General features: G+C 34.3%; 1 protein-coding gene across 1 annotated transcript in view; it reads right to left on the bottom strand.

The window, feature by feature from the left end:
- Nucleotides 1–21,138, bottom strand: part of LOC117327363 (dynein heavy chain 5, axonemal-like) — an 87,434-nt gene that overhangs the window by 55,204 nt on the left and 11,092 nt on the right. Inside the window, 24 exon segments of the mRNA XM_033884303.1 lie at nt 262–482; nt 745–882; nt 1,425–1,523; nt 1,742–1,938; nt 3,065–3,133; nt 3,518–3,626; nt 4,092–4,316; nt 4,516–4,650; nt 4,813–4,944; nt 8,804–8,999; nt 9,132–9,331; nt 9,613–9,705; nt 11,067–11,427; nt 11,746–11,855; nt 14,587–14,718; nt 15,054–15,380; nt 15,665–15,821; nt 15,983–16,158; nt 16,567–16,859; nt 17,217–17,321; nt 17,544–17,656; nt 17,810–18,104; nt 18,550–18,661; nt 20,534–20,659. Coding sequence (XP_033740194.1) covers nt 262–482; nt 745–882; nt 1,425–1,523; nt 1,742–1,938; nt 3,065–3,133; nt 3,518–3,626; nt 4,092–4,316; nt 4,516–4,650; nt 4,813–4,944; nt 8,804–8,999; nt 9,132–9,331; nt 9,613–9,705; nt 11,067–11,427; nt 11,746–11,855; nt 14,587–14,718; nt 15,054–15,380; nt 15,665–15,821; nt 15,983–16,158; nt 16,567–16,859; nt 17,217–17,321; nt 17,544–17,656; nt 17,810–18,104; nt 18,550–18,661; nt 20,534–20,659 — 4,121 coding nt within the window.

Raw genomic sequence — 21,138 nt, 5'->3', positions numbered from 1 at the left:
TTATACGTCCATACAGTCAAACATTACATACTACACATTACTAATCACTGAAACAATTGATTTAGAAAAATAATTTCTGTCAGAGAACATGAAACAGAAATCCTCCTCCTATGACTTATATTTCAGAAAATGTTCGGTAAAATATTTCTCATTTGATTTTGTTGTTTGTAACTTTTCAGTAATACGTATGAGTGAAAAGTACATAAACCCAAATCTTGATGTTTATGATGAGGATGACCAATATAGATTCTGAATACTTACAATTGATCCTTAGCCAGCTCTGATACAGACTTGAGCCTAGCACCTAGGACTGTAGGAGCACGGAAACCCATGGAGGCACACTTGGCCTTGAGGATGAGACTGAAGTCGGGTTTGATAAGCGACACTGTACGGAACAGTGCCCGTACCTCAATCGGCAGACTACAACTGGTGTCATCTCTGTTGATGGTCATGTGTATTGCACTACTCTTCTTGATCGAGATCTGTAGAAAATGATAGAATTTTTATTAGTTTATTACATTGTAAAGTTAAAGTTAATTTTCTTGACCTCAGCTGGTAAATTATACAAACATATGTGACAATAGAACAATTGTTTAGATCGATTTTGATGATACAAAGTTAATATGTCTCCCAGAAGAATGATTTTTTGCCAAATCATCTAACTTTCTTATCTCTTTAACCATATAGAACATGTCATTCTGGTAAGTTCTTATGCAACATCAATCAAAACAAAATTAAACTTACTTCTTGACCATCAGCTAGAGTGGCATACGAGTGTCTGGCCTTCAGGGCAACCAACACAGCCTCAACATGGTCAAACATGACGGACAATGCCTTACGATGGAGACTCTGGGCTTCATCAAAACAACACCAACAACCATCCTGTAAAGTAAACAACAAGTTCATTATCATATTCAAAAAGCTGTATACCACCTAGGCAACAAGAGTTTGATTATCTGATCAGACTTGAAAGATATGAGCGAAGCCTGTCCAACCATATGGATTTTCTCTAAGTACTCCAGATTCCTTCCACTGTTGCTTCCATCTGTACCAAGAAGGGTGACTATTATAAGTTATTTCTTGGGTGTATAAATATGTTTTAATGGTGTGACAAAATATCTGAGGTCATAGACTGCTTTCTGCTATTGTTGTTGTATCCTTGGGCATGACACTTTACCCCTGTTGCTTGGGATATCATGCAAACTGGCATCTTGTATGTTGTTTAGTGAGGTAGCCACCAGCTACTACAAGGAGACCTTGTCTCAAAATAACCCTGACCTTTGAGTGGGTGATAAGCACAGCAAACATACAAACAATTCTTAGTGTCACCAAAATTTTAGGCAACTTTAACAAAAACAATAGTTTGTTTACCTGGCAATCAACACTATACATATATATCACTGCCTTCCATTCATATCACTTACCATAGCTGTTCCTTGTATGGACCTTGCCAAGGCTGTAGGGTCAAACTCTGGACAACACTGGACCATACTCAGGAACTGACCCAAAATGTTAGCCAATCCCTAGAAAAAAAAAAAACAACATTTGAATATAACAAAAGTAATATAGCATTTCAATAAACAACATTACAAATTAATATAGATTGTAAATCTCTGGAAACAACATGGAGATTGCAAAGATAGTACCTACTTCATAAACAAGTTTTTCAGAGAGATTTATAATTCTTTATGATTCGAAGCCACAGATTACATCACTACATGACAGTAAGTAAAACACATACCTTGACAGTTTCTGTCTTTCCGACGCCAACCGGTCCAGATACACAGCTGCCCTGGTAGTTATTGAGAGCTTGTGACATTGTAAGGAAGCAGCGTTCGGTGACAGGGGTCAGGGCTGCCCCAGATAAGGTCCCGTAAAACTCATTACCGTATGTGTATGGGGTTTCCAGGATCCAGATCAGGGGCTCCTGGCGGTCCTCTGTAGAAATGTATAGATAGGTACTGTAGTAGGTTGTACAAGCTAATTTACGTTTGTTATTAAGGAGGTCAAGACATACAAGACACAATGACATTGTCCGGTCAATCAATGATAAATAATATATTTGGATATTATAATGTAGACATGATCCTAGTTAAACAATTTTATTCAGATAACTTTTAATATCTAAGTGAGATTAAAGAAATAATATCTAGATAGTTTTTTTAATTTCTGTTATTATTTTTCCATCTGACCTTTTACATATGCCATAGATGTGCATATATAATAGACATTGAATAATTTTTTCTTGTAAATGAACAATAAAACCAGTTAGCACCGTATACCACTGACCGTTAGATACCATATACCTCAAATTGGGAATTCGCAATTGGAAAAAAAAAATGTCCATGCACCTAAACAAAATGGTCAGAGTTTTATCAAAGTAATTTAAAAAAAAAAAAGAGCAAACAGTGTAGCAAAACCAGGCAAAACATAGCGAGGGGAAGGAATGTCTCCCGGCCTTACATGTTTTATTAACCAGTTAATCAGATTACCTACGTTGTTATCAAAGACAGAGCATGCTGATGCTGTATATACCGAAGTTGTAGAGAAATGTTAAAGGTACAGGAATGGTGTTAGTTTATATAACATAGAGGTAGTTAGTGTAGATGTCAGTAGTTAGTTCTAGGTATATATCATACTTTAGTGATTAAAACTCTATTTAACTTGTGCCTATCTTAGTATTTAAGGTTAAAATCTTCTGAACTATATATACATTCCATCTAAGTTATAGAATTCCTATTTCTGGTGGTCAGACTTGTTTTCAGTAAGAATGGAATAAATTTATGGTGATCAGAAAGATAATATCTGGAATTAGTCATTTTTTAAATGATTAGAAATGCTTCATTTACTATATCCCCAACTGTGAGTAATACTCAGGATATTATGTTAAGTTTTATTGCTGACAATGTAACTGTGTATCATGACTTTTTAGACAAATATATATGAGAAACACTGCAGTAAGTTATAAACCCTTAAGCCGGCCACCGGAATGAAGCTTAATGTTAAAGGACACAAGCTAGGGATATCTACTACCACTGCCCCCGGCAGTAAAACTCATCCTTACGTATGGCCAGATCATCCAGGCCACTGTCATCGCCGGTGACAGATTCTCTGGGCGTGGGTGTGTCGGAGGCTGGAACAGGGCGTCATGGTTACCACAAATGTTAGTTTGGAGGCACACAAAGTTATAGAAGTCTACACGGTATCGTACACAGATGTAACACAAGGAAAGTGTATGACCAATGCCATCTCACAGATTCCAATTAATTCATTAATGAAGCTATATTCAAATGAAACATATTTTTGTAGGTTGGGAATTTATATTTTCAACAAAGACAAAACAGTTAGAGCACTCTTGTACACGACAATTAATATATAAAACACTGACAGAGACAAAAAGAAACAAAGGCAAATGTAACACAAATAGATTCATGTTCAAACAAAGGAATAGGAACATTTCAGTCTGAAAACGTAGAGATTTCAAATCAACTAACAAACTAATTTGTGATACACTTACCAACAGGGTGGAAGTAACACCGGATGCTGCGACGCCATTCAAAGTCTGTTGACTCTCGTAATTTTCTAGTGCACATGTTATCCAGTATATCTCTCAGGTAAAGGAATTGCTACAAAAAAAAAACATGTTTTAAAATTTTTTAGATTTCTCAGGTAAAGGAATTGCTACAAAAAAAACATGTTTTTAAATTTTTTAGATTTCTCAGGTAAAGGAATTGCTACAAAAAAAACATGTTTTTAATTTTTTTAGATTTCTCAGGTAAAGGAATTGCTACAAAAAAAACCATGTTTTTAAATTTTTTAGATTTCTCAGGTAAAGGAATTGCTACAAAAAAAACATGTTTTTAAATTTTTTAGATTTCTCAGGTAAAGGAATTGCTACAAAAAAAACATGTTTTTAAATTTTTTAGATTTCTCAGGTAAAGGAATTGCTACAAAAAACCCCCAGGTTTTTAAATTTTTTAGATTTACAAAGTTATAACTACTTTCAGAAGTAATATGTATATCAAATTGATTTCAAATCTATTGTAAAGCTTGAATACAATTAAATTAATGTGCGTCAGTCGATGCCTTACCGATATCATACATTCCAGTCGAGCTTTGTGGAGCGGCAGCATGGGCTCTTCAAGGGTTCGCCAAGCCCCTCGGGACAACACTGTCTGTAGTTTGGACCCTGTAGCAATGTATTTCTTGAGAGCACCCTGGAGAGCCTTGCGGTCATACTTGATTTCCCCGATTCCCTGATCACACTCTCGTGTCCAGTAGTACAGCATACCCATACGACACACCTGTGCTGGGTACTGTCAGAAAAATAGAGTTTTTTAACATATCACAAAGATGTTAAATAATTCTTTTGAGAAGAAATTAGTGAATAGGAAAGAACATTTTCAGGAGTAAACTGCAAATGGGGAATTTGGCATGCATACATAACAATTCCTATTGGGAATGGAGCCCGTTATCAGCCCCAAAAGAGTCCTCGGAAAAGCACAGTATTCTAACCTTGTATGCCCACTCATCCATGGCCACGCCATTGTTACATTCCTGTATGATGTTGATGTTGAGGTCTTTGATTGTCTTAGCGACAGACTCTCTCAGCTTCTGTAGCCACACCTCTACTCCATCTGTAAGGAAAACCTGAAACAAAGAAAAGATAACTCTCAACACTACAACGAAATGATAAAATTATTAGTAAATTTTGATACTAAAAATCAGAAAATTAATGATAATCTACTACCGAACAGAATTTTTTACTCTGGGAGTGTACAGATGTCACATTTTTACGAGAATCCAGCGTACCTTATCCTGTAGTTGAACAAGTTCGCCCTCGGCACTGCTTACAGCTACTGCATCTCTAAACACACTGTCCTCTACGATTCCCTCTGATGGCATAAAGGCTGGGGCATGTGCTATGGTGCTTGGGTTCATACTCTGTAAACAGCATGAAGTTGAATCTCAAAAATAAAATTGATTTCAATATATACCAGCCGTAACACATTTCAAAACAAGATGCTTTCTTTTTATTAAACAATATGACAATCATGGCTTAATTACAATAAACTTAAAATACATTTATATATTGAAGTGTAATTTAAATACAGTACTAAAGCTGTTCTCCATCTAAGCCATCTAATTTTTGAATTTCTGGTAAAATTATGGTTCAAATATGTATTCTTATTGATAAATTATCTTATAGTATATCTACATGGAATGAAACTGAATGGGATAATTATCTGAGAAAAAAAATTAAAAGTTGTCAATTCTATTGAAATTTAACTGAAAATAGAAGTAAGCTTCTTAAAATTCACAGTTATAAAACAAACAGTCATAGATCATGCTTTTAAATGTGTCACATCAAATATTCATACAACAATTTAATAGTTTCAATAAAATTTTATAGAAACTTTTAGGCATGCATATCATGTGAATTAGAATAAACTTTGAAAATTCATTTGATATCTTCAATCGTGCAATTTCATTTAATAGTAGTTAAAAATGTAAATGTAAAAAATGAAAGGCAGAAAAATAAACAGAGTATACAGTATACAGTAAATAAAAATAACAAATCACTTGGTTAATATAGATTATCAATCCTCTCAACCCTATTTTTCCACTGTGGACTGTTCCAATCAATGAATTAGACCATGCTAAAGTGATAAATAGGGTGAAAAGAGTGATGTCAAAAACTACAATAAGATGCAAGTAAATTAAATAAAAACAAAAATATAAATGTCGTTTAGTATCTTACACTTTTAGAAGTTACATTTTTTTGGCCTCTCGTTTTGAGAATGGATTGACTATTTTCCTCTTTGGCCAATGTTTGTTGTTGTTGTTGCTACAAACAGAATATGTCACACATGTATGTCCATTATTCCCTCTAACCACTCAAGTATGGAAACAAAGTCAGCTTTAGGATCCCTGACTTATAATTTCTACCCAGTTTATCTAAAAACTATCTAACTATTCCCTGCTAATCTACACTGTTAAAGTGTTCTGACTATGTATCTGTCAGTGGCCATTTTCCTATAGAGTGAGCCCAACCCTACAGATACATTTTTCAGTCACTATATTTCCAATGCAGTGATAACAATCTTTGCCATTTCAACACTGGACAGTTGTCACAAAATCATCTCTAGGAATTAGTATCATGTACAACATTGAGCCTTTGTTGGTATCCATGCGCGTGTTCTTCTGGAGTTTTTTTCAAAACCTTTGATGCATACTATAAGACTCTCTGACGTAATAAAGTTCATAAATCTTGTTTTTCAATATTATTTATTATTTTATGTATCTGTAGTTAACATTGAAGTCCATTACCAGTACATCGTATATAGGACAATGATGACAATAAGCTGGGGTTTAGTTTATTATAATGCAGACAAAAAGTTATCGTAATAAAAAAGAAAATATGGAAGGTTAAATATTGAAATTTAAAAGATATATATCATAATGTTACAAATGTTCTTCATATTTTGCTGAAATACTTTACACCCATCGTTTAGTAAACCAAAAGGAATTTCCCATTAACTTGAAAAGTAAGCTACGATGAATAGGTATATTATCCACCACAAAATTAAATATTTCCAAATATATATCCCAATACCAAACAAAACTTTACATATATGTATACACTTGTGTTATTTGTATACCTGTTGAACAATATTACCAGGCAATTACGTTATAATCTACTACTACATATATGATTGTGTACATCAGCCCCGCCCATCACCACGCCTTACTTACGGATCTGGTGGTGGGGGAGGGGGTGAGCTCCCACGTAATGTGATAGGGTGGGGACTTGTGCCCCTGGGACTTAGAGAGAGATAAGACAGACAATGATTAAGACTAGATATCAAAGGTACCTTCTTTACATGACGTAATGGCGTCATTAGTTCATTTGTAAACTGTGGGGAGAAAAAATCTAGTGAAATTTATGTTTATAGACAATAAAAACAATTGAATGGATCTTGGTCTGAACAATTCAAAATTCAAAATCAAATTGCTTTAATAATATTTATATTTGTTTTCTATTGATAGTTTAATCATTACTATTTCTATATATCAATTTAGATGCTCCATTATCTTTTACCAAATTGAAACTGAGACAAATCCTCCTAACTCTAATGATGATAAATGACAAGAATATAAGCACTACCATATTTATTCTGCAATAATCCCATGCTTAGTAATACACCACTATTACAGGATTACCACCATATCCTATTTTATTGTCCTGTGATAAGTCCCCTTGGCTTGTAGCCAAGGATATGTTTGTTACGAGCAGGTTAAATATGCCAAGTATTATTATTGCATAAATATGATACAGGAGAGCAAGCACTCTACGGGAGTGTGCAATAACAAATCTGCAGCTGGTAAATCTACTTAAAAAAAATTTAATGTTCCACAATGAATATTAAATAGAGGTTACACAACGAGTGGTTGTTGGATATGGAATTTATTTTACACGAGTAAGTTATTTTTTAAAAGTTACAAAAGACACGAGCGAGTGTTTTTTGCAACTTTTAAAAAATAACTTACGAGTGTGAAATAAATTCCATATCCAACAATTTCGAGTCATGTGACCTGTTCCTACCACAATAATATCGGCTTGAATCAAAGGGAAACGTGGCCAAGTATAATTTTGCGTATGCAAATAAAGTGTACCGGTGATGTCCGGGACCCGGTGATGTGACGTCATTAGATTATTGATGACGTCAATAACAATTGCAGCTTGGGTCAAAGTTCACCGTGTTAGCCAATCAAAATGCGTGTGGTATAAACAGATTGTTAATCAACAGCTGTAATGATTAACTGATGGTCTGGGAGTTGAATAACACAGGGTATTGTGGTAGAAATATTTTTATCGGACCCCTGATAAAAAAGCCATCGTCAAGCTCGTAGAACTCTACTCCTCTGTTAAATGTATACCAGATACATGACACTACAGCTACATATGGAGGACAATTCTCCAGTAAATATGTGACCAGAAAAAATGTATACTAAAGGTTTGGCGGACAGTTCTCCAATATGTGGTAGTATACTATGCTAAAGGTTAGGAGGACAATTTTTCCAGTAAATATGTGGGTAGGATACTATATATACTAAAGGTTAGAAGGACAATTCTTCAGTAAATATGTTGTGGGATACTATATATTAAAGGTTAGGAGGACACTTCTCCAGTAAATATATGGTTGGATAATATATACTAAAAGTTAGGAGGACAATTAACTCTACAGTAAATATGTTGTGGGATACTATATACTAAAGGTTAGGAGGACACTTCTCCAGTAAATATATGTTTGGATAATATATAGTAAAAGTTAGGAGGACAATTAACTCTCCAGGTAATATGTTGTGGGATACTATATACTAAAGGTTAGGAGGACAATTCTCCTGAAGATAGGTGGCATGACATTATAACAGATGTGCAAAGTACAATATAATATATTGTTTTTTACTGCAAGTATTGTTAAGGAGGGGTTCCATAAACATATTTAATACAAATGACTATACAATCAGCTATGCTATGGAGAAACAGTATCTTCAATGTTTGAACTTAGCATTTCACATTTCAAAAGATAAACATTTTCACATAATTTTGAATTGCCATTACAGATCCTTTTGTTTTCCAATTTTCCACCTTTCTTGTTTCACATACAACATATGTGACACATTGTATATAGTAAATAGCTATAAAATAATGACATATGTAAACTAGTATGTGTTTAATTATTATATCTTCTAGACTAACATCTATACATGTAATAAATATCTTTAGGTTAAAACTTACATAAATCTCTGTCAAGCGCTTGTCAATCTTGTGTGGTGTGTTGTTGGTCGGAGAGAGTGCTGAGGAGGTCCGGACCCTCGACCCTGTGGGAGTTCGCACCCCTGTACGTGAATGGGCGAAACCAACCTCATCTGTTGGTTCATCTACTGTGTTGGCTTCCTCTAGTCGTACATCATAGATGCTACTGAATATAGATCTACAACAAAAACCAACTAATACAGAAAATGATTTTTAATAACATAACAGTTGAAGCTGAATTTCTTAATAGGAAAATCTGAGCTTTTTACATATGATATCTAATAGACAGCTCCCGATGATCAGAACATACTTGAGGTGAGGTCGGACAGACTCAAGGTCACTGGGTCGACTCAGGATGGCCAAGAGGATGGGGTCAGATACGTAGTAAAATCTGGGGAAGGCCCGCCTCTTGTTGTCAAGGTAACCCATCAACGACTTAAAACAGATCTCCAGCTCCTCATGAATATTCTTGAGCAGGACAGCTTTAGGTACCTCACCACCGTAGCAACACTGTAAATGTAAGTAGTTCAACATTGTTTAATTAATGAAAATTAGAAAATCAGTTTGATAAATAATTTACAATATTATAATCTGGTATTTTGTAATTACATGAAGAATCATATAGTTGGTATGGTGAGTTTTTTTTTTAATTTTCAGTGAATTTATACAATTTTATACTGCTAATTTGTACATCATGCATTTTATATTTCTAAAAATGAGATATATTATTTTGATGATTTATTTTCAAAGTCAATAACATGTTTTCACTACATATGTAATGGGTTACATACCTGTAAAACATTCCTAGTTTCAAAGTCTCTCTTCATCAGTTTTGTCCAGCTCTTGTCTGTTCTGGCAAACCTTTTGGCCTCTTGAGGTAATTCCTGTAAAATTAATTTCATCCATAAACAATGGTACATAAATCTCTTTCTAAGAATATGTGGTTCACAAATTCCACAAATGAAAGTCATATAGATTTTATAGCCTAGAAAACACCTTGAGAAAATAATGACAAAATCTACGACTGCTTACTGCATAAGTCAACTAGAGCTGTCACCGAGGAGGGGGACAAATATACCCCCCGCTTTTCCATGATTGGTTTGGATACTTTGTGAAGCTGCCTATTTATGGCATAATCACTTACATTGTCTTCAATTTTGTTTGATTTTGTATCCAGTAACTACTCAGCTGGCAGCCATTCCAAAAAGTCAAGCCAAATGATTCATTGAAAATTGCTCGACATTCGCATAGCCAGATCGCATAGCTGAACATTTGCTCAGTCGGATGAAACTCACCAATTTTTCTTGTTAAAAGTGGCATAATTTGTTTAAAAGGACTACTTGGGGAAAATCACGACACCATATGGTCTTTTAACTATACACCAATTTTGTGAAAACTGAGGAAATGCATAACTGGACAAAATTAGAACCATTTTTCAAATAAAGGGGCATAACTATGTAAAAAGCATTTTTTCGGAAAAAGCATTTGCTGGAAGCACAAGTGCTACAGTCCTTCAACTGTGTAAAAAACGGAACAAACTTGTAACCATTTCTTACATAAAGGGTCATAACTCTGGGTTTTATAGGAAAAAGCTGTTCCTGGCGGCAAAATTCCATGTGGTCCTTCAACTCTGTATAAAGTTTCTAGAAAATCCATCCAAAACTAAGTGTATGCATAGACAGACAAAATTTTGCTCGTTTTTAAAGAAAAAGGGGCATAACTCTATTAGAACTGGTAATTCGGCATAGAGCACAGCCTCATAGGGTCCTCTAACTATATACCAAATTTTAGTAAAATCCATTGAAAACAAAGCAAATGCATAGCCGGACAAGCTAGTAACCATTTTATACATAAAGGGGCATAACTCTGTAAAAAGGTTTTTTTCAGAAGAAGCCGTTACTGGAGACACAACTTCATGCCATCCTTCAACTCTGTATAAAGTTTCAAGAAAATCCATCAAAAACTAAGTGAATGCATAGCCGGACAAAATTATGACACATTTTGTATGAAAAAGAGGCATTCACTCTGTTAAAAATGGCTAAATCCCAAAATCACTGCAGGGGACACAAGTTCATATTGTCTTCTAACTATATATCAAATTTGAATGAAATCCATAAAGAAATGAGTGAATGCATAGCCGGACAAATTTTGTGACAGACGGACGGACGGACAAGGTGATTCCAGTATACCCCCCTAACTTCGTTGCGGGGGTATAAAAAGTTGAAGAAACATAAGATAGTATTACCTTAGCAGCGATGGAGTTACTGAACACTGCCTCTAGGTACTGCCATAGGTCCTGAACCTCCAGCCACTGTTCCAAAACTTCGGCCACAGTTTTCAGTTTTTCTGCCCAGCCTGCAGCTTCATCCCTGAGAGGACCAATGTAACGTGAAGTTAACATGTTAGCGAGCAATGCCTGAGCATCCTCCAGCTGTTCCAGTAATCGCTCTGTGGAGACCTTGTCCAGGTACATAGGGCCTCGCTTCTTGTAATGTTCAAACGTAAGCACCTGTTCATTCCATTCTTCCTCAGTCACTCTCATCTTTATCTCCAGTTCCAACTCTCGACTGGCTCCACGGCAGATCTCTTCAATCTCTGATTTGTGTCTGCAAGACAGGATGAGAGTGAGAAACAAATTATATTATCTTAATAGCAACACATATATACAGTAAACATCTCATTAAACCATAAACCATGAAATCAAAGAAACTTCTTTGGGACAGATTTTCAGGTAAGATACACTTGAAAATCCGTACAATAATTACAAAACAAGTTATCTCCCCTTGGTGAAAGGGGAATAGTTTACCTCAGAACCACTCAACCAGTCTGTGATTGTGTAATAGATCAGTCTTTATTGTAATAGTGTTTTCCAGAGATCTTAAATAAAAGTAAAACATGAACCAATGATATTTAAGATAACTTACTTAATGAGGCCGATGTCCAAAAGGTGGAGTAGTTTGAAAACATTGGCCTCGAGCTGGAAGGAGCTGCCTGTCACCCTCATCACTTCCAGCCAATGACGGTTCCTGATCTCCTACAAAGACAAGATCATCATCAGTGTACGCACTGGTTAATTTCTATGGAAAGGTGTAAATTATTTCCATATTGTATCATAAGTAACAGCAGTCTTAGAAATACACAATATACAGAGAGGTCAATCAACAAGTGCAGATAAAATGTAAATGCATATCTGATTCTGAGTTTTGTAAGTTTCTTGTGCAAGGAGATTGATATGTGTGCCTATGAAAGGTTAATTAATATGAATATTATAGGTTAATTAAGTCAAAGATGACAATTCTGAAAGGAAAAAAAATATATTAGATATGAAATATTAACACATACTTTACATCAATCAAAATGAATTATAGAAAATAAGATGAAAATGCAGAATTACATTTGAAAGTAATCATAAAATGGAAATCACACAACTACAAAATTTACTAAAAAATATATAATTATATTCTGGAAAGAATCTCCATTTCTAAATTCTCCTAATGGTATGTTAGCATCCAGAATTTAACTTTCATGAAAATACTTTGGAAGTTGAATAAAGAATAAAGATTTTTTCACAAAGGACTTTAATATAACCTATATAATTACATTTTGTATATATGCATATTGAGGGTATGGGGTTAATTATCAAAGCTATAGTGATACAGTAAGCTATTGACCCGAGACATTTCTCTGTGAAATGAAACATTGGTTCAACTATGATCCAGGTTTAAGCATTAGTATATAGATATACAATACTTGGATTGGGGTTTAGGTAAGATGGATATACTAGGTTAATACAATAATATATAAGTAATAGTCTGATATATTACTTCTGGCTTTTGTTATAGGCTGACTACATCAATGTTTTCAGTACAGGTCAGCCATCTTCCTTGTACCTTATGAGGCAGGATTCCTCCTATATACAGATATTTAAACATTCTTTATTTTTTCAACATTTTGAAGAAAAAAAATATTCATATCTTTTCTATGACTTGTCCTTTTTAATACATAATCACTACCATTGATTTATATATTAACTATTTCTATAAATAATTTGCATATTAAATAGTAAAAACATGTTTACTGGTGAGATGGTACAAGGAAGATACTGGACCAATATCAAACAGGTGGGTAGACTAGATATTTACTGGTGATCCTATATTTAACACTGAACACTCCCAACAGCTGATAGGCATTTAATAATCATTGATGTTTTAAGTGATTCATGTGGTCAGCTTTACCTCAAAATAAGAAATGGTTCACTTTTGAACATCTAACACGCTATCTATTGTTGTACTGTTAATTCAACTCTATCCTCACACTTATTCAGGATGTCCCGACACATGTTGTCACACTCCCTATAACCATTACACAAAATAACCTCACAACATCCCCTCAACCTCCAATTGTCATATTTCAAATACAGTATTATGTACAAAAAAAAATTAAATCGTTAAACATCATTCATATTTATTCTTCTTCTTAAAACCTCCCATAACCAGAAACAATTTACATTTAACATATAAGCATATTACTAAAGTTAATATCAAATTAATAGTAATTTATACCAGTATTTCTTACAACTACAATTAACTAGGATCTTAATATGCAAATTAGATTTAATGTTCATGAAATTGTGCATGTTATTAATGAAAGTCAAAGGGATTTCAATTTATTGATTGAGGCACTCAACGAGCTCTCTATGAAAAATTTGTGACAATTATTCTATAAATCTCTTGTCATACTGCGAGGAACTTTTTCCAAACCGAAGACTTAAGTTTTATGTGTAGTTAATTCTTTTTCCTGTATTCTGATGGTTTAATAGAATTATGGACAAGAACAAATTTCACATATACAATGTATACAGATATGAATATGCAGGACAAAATCATCATATAGACAACCTCCATGAGCTCTCAGAGGATAGGTTTGGACCCCCCAGCTACCATACATTACATGGACGACCTCCCAGCTACCAGGACAACACAGAACATCTATAGCACTGCAATGGTCAAGTCTACCGACTGACCAAACCTATACAACACTGTACTTACTGGAATCTCATACAAGTCACTTCCCTGTGAGTGACCAGAGGTCAAGGCAAGGCAATACAAGATAAGGTGTAGTGACAATTACCATGGAAACCAGGTATAAACAAAGGCACTTTCTCATGAATTTTCTATCATAATTATTATCTTTGAACTTCATAATGATTATATCTTTCATTTTTTAAGGTAAATTTTAAAATAAGGACACATTTTCTTTATACCTCAATTTCCTATTTAATTTCAATTTCAGGACAAAAACGAAATATTCCTGATTTTTTTTTCAAACCTTCAGAGCCTTTAAATGTATGATGGGTTCAAAATTGTTAGATGAACATGTATATGATACTTAATAGGAAGTGACATTTATTTCCAAATAATTTCTAAATTCTCAATACAATGCACAGAAAAGAACTATAGTTCACTCAAACACAATTATATGACAATAGTTTTATTCAATGTCAACTGAAGGTAGTGCAGCACTAAAACGCTCATTAAATTAAATTAAAACTGTTAGATCATGACTATTAATTATGGTGGTGATAATGATAGATTATTACTTCAATACTTATATCATAGACTAGTACATGAAATATTCTAATAGTGAAAACTAACACTTCTCACTATTAATACATCTGATACAATACCACAGTAACACCAAACAATTTGTCTAACGATCAAATCACAACAGATCTAGGTGAGGGTCTGAAGGAGTGGTCTACCTACCTTAGAGTTGAGGCTGTGGAGGAGGGGGAACACCTCCAGGTACGTCTGTAGAGATGTCTTCAGGTCATGGTAGGCGTCCCAGTCCTTTAATTTACTCGGAAGAGCTAGACACTCATCCCAATAGCCTTCAACCTGTAGAGAAGTTTAAAAAATAAACATTTCCATTGTTTTGGTGTCTGTTAACCAACTATTTCCTGTAAAAAACCTAAATTGTTGTTTACTTTCAACAGGGACTGGTATCTGATTAACAGTCTATTTAAATTCCAAATCATAACAATGATTAAGATATCATGACAAAACGAGAACCTCATCTAAAACGAAAACAAACTTAATATCCAGGTGTTGTACAAAAAGTTCATTAATGCTATTTCATTCAGGTGTAAGTTGATTAATCATTATCAAACTATAGCTGTAATAATATTTCTAAACTAAGTGATATATACAATCTGAGAACCATTTCTGCATACCTCTCTAAAGAAGGCTTCAAGGTCCACCTCTGCCCAAAGTGTGTCTTTGAACCTTGCATCAAATCTTAAGAACTTCTGGAAGAGTCCGTATAACTGACTAAGTAAGTCCAATTCTTCGCCAGTTTTATCTAGCTCAGAGAATGGTTTACAGGCTATTCCAAACAGTTTAGATACAGACTCCAATGTGTTACGCTTCGAGTCATACAACAGATATTTCTGTTGAAAGTCCTGCAACCGGGCGACAGCCTCGGCTGGTGGAATCCCTGGGACAGCGGGACCCTGGGCGTCAAATGCGTTCCTGAACTGGATCACCTCTACCACAAATGTCTGAAAGATTGTTAAACACATCATTGATATCACCCTGTATAGGTATAGAAGATAGCGATGACTTAGAAAATAAAATTTTGATTCTCAGCAAGCATACAAAAACATTTGTCTTTTAGTTTTACATTTTGAACTTTTCATATGAGGGAAACTTGATCCATATATATAGAAGCTTTAAATGTCTAGATTTCAGTAAATTGACTTCATGTGTAACATTCAACACGTAAATAATAATGAAAAATTCTAATTTAGTGCTATGTGAAAATTTTTCCTATACACTAGCTTACCTTGACTTGCTTGTCTAGTTCCTGTTCGAAAGCTCCCCTTCGTTCCTTGAGGAGGACCTCACGGACCTGTTCTGCTAGTTCTATCAATTCCTGCCATTTGTCACGTAGCTGGTCAACCTCTTCTACTTCATTCCTTGGAAGGCGAAGCTCAAACTCCCTACACACAAAATGGGAGTGATATCAAAGACAATGGTCATTATATTAATCAAAAATCGAACACAAGGTAAGTCAAAATATACAAGGCAAACGTCATAGCATTAAAGTTAAAATATAAATTGCAAAGGAAATATGCTGAAGATAAGGAAGCAGTATACACACCTGAGTTTGGCATACATAGTTTCTATCGGCAGGTAGATACTATCTATCTTATTCTCCATGTCCCAAAGTTCCTCTAGCAGATGAAGGGCACTATTCAACTGGTCAAGGGACTGGACATGCAGCTCCAGCCGATTACGAACATTAGACCTGTACAAAACTGCAGCGTCCAGTTTTTTCTGTCAATGAAATGTTAAGTACACATTAAATGTTATTATAATATTCTGTCACCTTTCAGACATCCATTCATTAATACATACAGGGCTTTTTCTCACTGGTTTGGGATTGGGTCTTTTTGTTTCGTTTGGGGAAGAAAATTGGTGAATTGGGAAAGATTTTTTCATGAGTAAATAGAAATAATTCTAATTGGGAATGGGGCCCAGTAACGACCCCGAAAAGCCTGCAGAAAAAGCCCTGACACACATTACATGTTGACACATGACAATTTCTTCTTCATATGAAAAGTCTCAATCACCTCTGACAAATTAAAGACATCATATGACCTGCTACAGACGTAGTGAAATAATTTATATGAAAAAAAACCTTAAAAGTACAATTTTTTGTTTCATTCTGCATGAAAGAATTACCTTAGCCTCCTCATGCAAGACAGAAGCAAACTTGATCTTCCATGCCATAGCAAATCCATGCAGAGCATCCTTGATGGGGTCAGTGTGTAGAGAGATTGGCCCTACAGGTAAAACTTTCGGGATCCCCAATACCTTCTTCTCTATATAAAGGAATCTCTCCACCTCCCGTTTGATAGCAAACATTCCAGGATCAGCCGAGATAAACTCCTTGAAATTTCCGTGAAGGTCGTCTTTCCACAGGAAGTTGTAGTAACTAAAGTGGAACAGGTGCTTGTTCACCACTGTGTCAATTTCTGGAAGGGAAAAACATTGACATGACATGATTCTATACATAAATACACACAATAGTATGGTACCTAAAATTTACATCACTATGCATGAGACTGACAAATCATAATTCATACTAACAGGACAACCTTTTGTTTTGTGCTTGCTATAAATAGACTGACAGAAAATAAAAAAAACAATTGTTTCCATCCAGTCCAAAGTGGTAAAACTGGCAGTCTAAAGGAAATGGGAGACAATAATTTGGACCAAGAACCCTGGAATATTCAGCACATGTAGATAATTCGTATAAAGAATAAAATTTACTGAGAATATTCTGGCTCTGGAAGATTATTATTGTAGTATGTCACAGCCTCGTCACTCACCATTGATGATGTTTGACAGCTGTGATGTCATCTGAGCAACATTTTCATCGTCAGCTATCAGAGAGTAGAAGTTCTCCTCTCCTTGAGGTCCAAACCAGGAAACATCTATAACATCGAAACAAAAAGGCATTCAATTGTCATTGAATACCAGGTAATATACTTAAATGGCATGAAAATTTCAATCAGCAAAAAAAAAAAAACGAAAAAAATCCTGAGGTTTTTCTTTTCATTTTCAAATTCAAAGTACAATTTTATGTTTTGACAGTTATGTTCCTGAATTCATATATAAATATCAAAGCTGATTGGAATCAGGACAAAGTGACCTACATCTGTTGGCCTCGACGACTGCATTAGCGACATCCTGGATGGCAGTCTGGGCGATGTCCAATGTTGGCTCCACAATGATGTTCGGGATCATGAAGTGGACCTCTACTTCAAATCTGTAATACATGTACAACATGAAAACATTTGATCTGTTAAGAAAATATATATCAGGCATGGATCAAAGCATTTTTATTTTCTAAGTACCAGTATTAATTCAATAAAAAGTTACACAAGTCAAAGTAAAAGCTGATAGTACAAACTGAACTTACTGTAGCAGTGTGGTTGCATCACTTCTCTCTGTCGTCCATGTCATGTTGGACAACATGGACATACTGGTCAATGGACGATCTGTGGCCGCAGATGATATACGACTGTGTGCAGATTGTTCCCGACTGATCCTTGTGGGTGACTGAGGACTGGGGCTGTCCCGAGGGGTTGATCCCATTGACATTGCACTGACCGCCCGAATGACCTCACTGTCACACCCAGTACTCTCCCCCAGTGTGGCCAGAGACCGACATGTGGCTTGGAGTACCGCCTGGTAAACATGATCACGGTAGTGGGCTGGAATACAATGGATAAACAAAATCTAAATGTTGATTTTAATGGGAATTATTCAACTATAAAGACCTTTTAATTAATTCTTAATGGGCAATTTAATGACCCCTATAAAGAGTAGTGATTGTAAATCACATGTTGAGTACAAGAAGCACCACTTAACAAGAACAGATATTGATAATTTTTGTTCATTATGTATTTGTTACACAAGAAAATATTACAGACAAAAAAAAAGGAAAAAAAAAGGAAAACCCAAAAATAAAATAAAATAAATAAAATAATAAAATTCAAATTGTAGTCTGTCAGTCCGTCTAACAATTTCTGTAAAAATACTTTGTTTCTGCTTCAAACCTTTTGGTGCAACAAAAAAAAATAGAACCATAAAAAATAAGGTTATTTACTATAGATATTTACTGATGTAAAAGTTTACTCCAGGTATCCTCAGACTTACCAATGAGTTCAGCTATATTGTTTTCTTCATCTTCTATCTTCTGTCGTTCTCTCATGGCTTCCATTTCATCCATCATTAGAGCCATCTTTTTGGATTTGCTGGGATTGTCAGCCTAAAATTCAATTAGTATAGACATATATATTTATATGTAGTGTGGAACTGTAAAATATATATTGTTTGTTAATACATTTTCTAAACACTATAAACATCCTGCACCACAATTTTGTTTTAAAGTTTCCCTTCAATAAATTTTTTTTCTGAATTTAGTCATATGACTTTGGATTAAAATGAACAGTATTATAAGTATGTGTATAAGGATTTATGAAACCATACACCTTAGTAACTTATGACAGAAATTCATGCTCTCCAAGGAAACTTGAAAATATTCATGTTTCCTGGTAAAACTTTTATATGTAAATATTTGACCACTCTAATTAAGGTCAGCAGTTATTTTTTTATGTACTGGCCTGTGAGGATTTATTACTTAGGAAGTTCTAAATTTGATTCAAATAACCTTGATTACATCGAATTATGACAATCAATGATAGTAACAGGTGGAAAAAATCTGTAAGGTTGTGTAAAATGTTGTGACCAGGAAACTTCCTCTGTGGTCAGTAACTCCATCAAATGACACTATCTACGTTTTATCTCAATCAGTGGTTTTCCTTAGTGGTCTAAGTTATAAAGTTATAATCCTTGACATCATGAATATTTTGTTTTAATGACCCACATATTTTTCATATGTAGTGTATTGTATTGGTACGCAGTTAATGAACATTACAGCAAAAATACCAGCAAACAGCAAAAATACCAGCAAAAAAAAATACCCGAGACTATCGAGTACGGACTAAATACAATTTATTCACACTTATATCTTTAATTTAATGATATTTGATACACTACCTAGTTCCATATCCTATTACATTTAACACTGTATTTAAAGAGATTTTGGAAAAAAAATTTATGATTGAGGAAAAAGATACAGGATAATTAAACTACTGGGGTATCCAGCCTTCATCATCACAATATCATTGTTATCAAATCCATACCAAACATCAGACTTAAAACAGATACCTCTAATACTTTAAACCTTTTAATTTAGAAAGCGTGACCCGTAACTGAAATAAGAAGTTGGTGCTGCAGGAAGATAAGCATGCAGTTACATCTGTAGGTGTTGTGTAAAGATACATGCTGACGTGGGTTTTATAAAGGCCAAAATACAAGTTTATAGTTAGTAAAATTACTGGTAAAAAGAATACTACTTGGTTAAGTTTGTTAAACAGAAAGATAAAAAAAAAAAAATTCATTATACATAATTTATCCTAAAAAGACACACGACCATATTCATATTGACATTTGACAGTACTAGCTATCAGTGTAACGTATCCTAGATTTACACTCAAAACCTTTATCTTCAATAGGAGATATATCATAATTGTGTAACAAAGATCCTTGAACTAGACCAGAAAACTGTGTAAACAACTAAAACAATAAATAACAGGAAATAAATGTTTACTGACAAAAAAAACCAGATATCAAGGTCTTCCATTCGATTGAAGGGGTCCAATAGAAAAATCCTGATCATATTGATAATTACAAACAAAAGGTCCACAACCATCCATACCAAGAGTTCAGTATAAAGAGATATGAAACCAAATGGAGGCTAAAAGGACAATGGAACTTTGATTTACATCTCTAGGGAAAAATAAATTCCAATCATGATCTTTTGTCATGGAAAGTTATTTCATAACACATGTACATTTCATTTTTTCAATGAAAAAAAAAATCAGTTTGGAAATAGAAAGTAGAAATACATGTATCCTCATAAATGGAAAACAGAATTATCCTTGATTTTTACAAAGTTACAAAATAGATATATTTTTAATTCAACAAAGTTCCATTGTACATGGAAGTACAAAATGGTACATGCAGCTAAGAATGGTAGGAATAGGAACAAAGCATAAATAGTATAACAGGTTCCAACCGCTGGGAAACTTAAGGTGGGGGTACTCGAGAGACGTTTCTCCGATCGAGCCATGCTTATTTGCTTGAGCTTGGCTGCAACGCCTTTTGCAACAGTCATGGAATGGATAGAAGTAAACGTGTATTCCTGGAAACCAAAAATTACCAACGTCCTGTTTTAACATTGTCATTTTCACACCTCAAAACATATTGAAATTAATTTTCTCCTAATTTCGCTAAATATGTACTTACCTCCATTTTGTATGTCAGTACAAGTTAAGTATAACTTTTTGAGTTTGGTGGCTCTTATAAATCTCACACTAATTTCTATGTAGCTACACATTAAGAAAGTAAAGAAGCAGCAAGCTTCAATCAATAAGAAATTAAATATTATCTTTTAAGCATAAAGACTAGCATAACTATCTATTAGTACAAAGGATTTATTCTTAGTGAATTAATTCTTGCAAGAAATCAAAATATACTTATAATCATACATCACATACACTTAAAAAAATATAACAAGGCATGCAGGATTTGAACATACATCTGACCATCTAAATATAATCTTAATTCAAAGAAAGTATCATTCGTTAAACTTATTAGCAAAATAAAATAAAATAAAAACAA

This window comes from Pecten maximus, chromosome 5 (genome assembly GCF_902652985.1).
Source record: "Pecten maximus chromosome 5, xPecMax1.1, whole genome shotgun sequence".
NCBI classification, from domain to species: Eukaryota; Metazoa; Mollusca; class Bivalvia; order Pectinida; family Pectinidae; genus Pecten; species Pecten maximus.
Note: the sequence above shows the minus strand (reverse complement) of the source record. Positions and strands in the feature narration are given on the sequence as shown.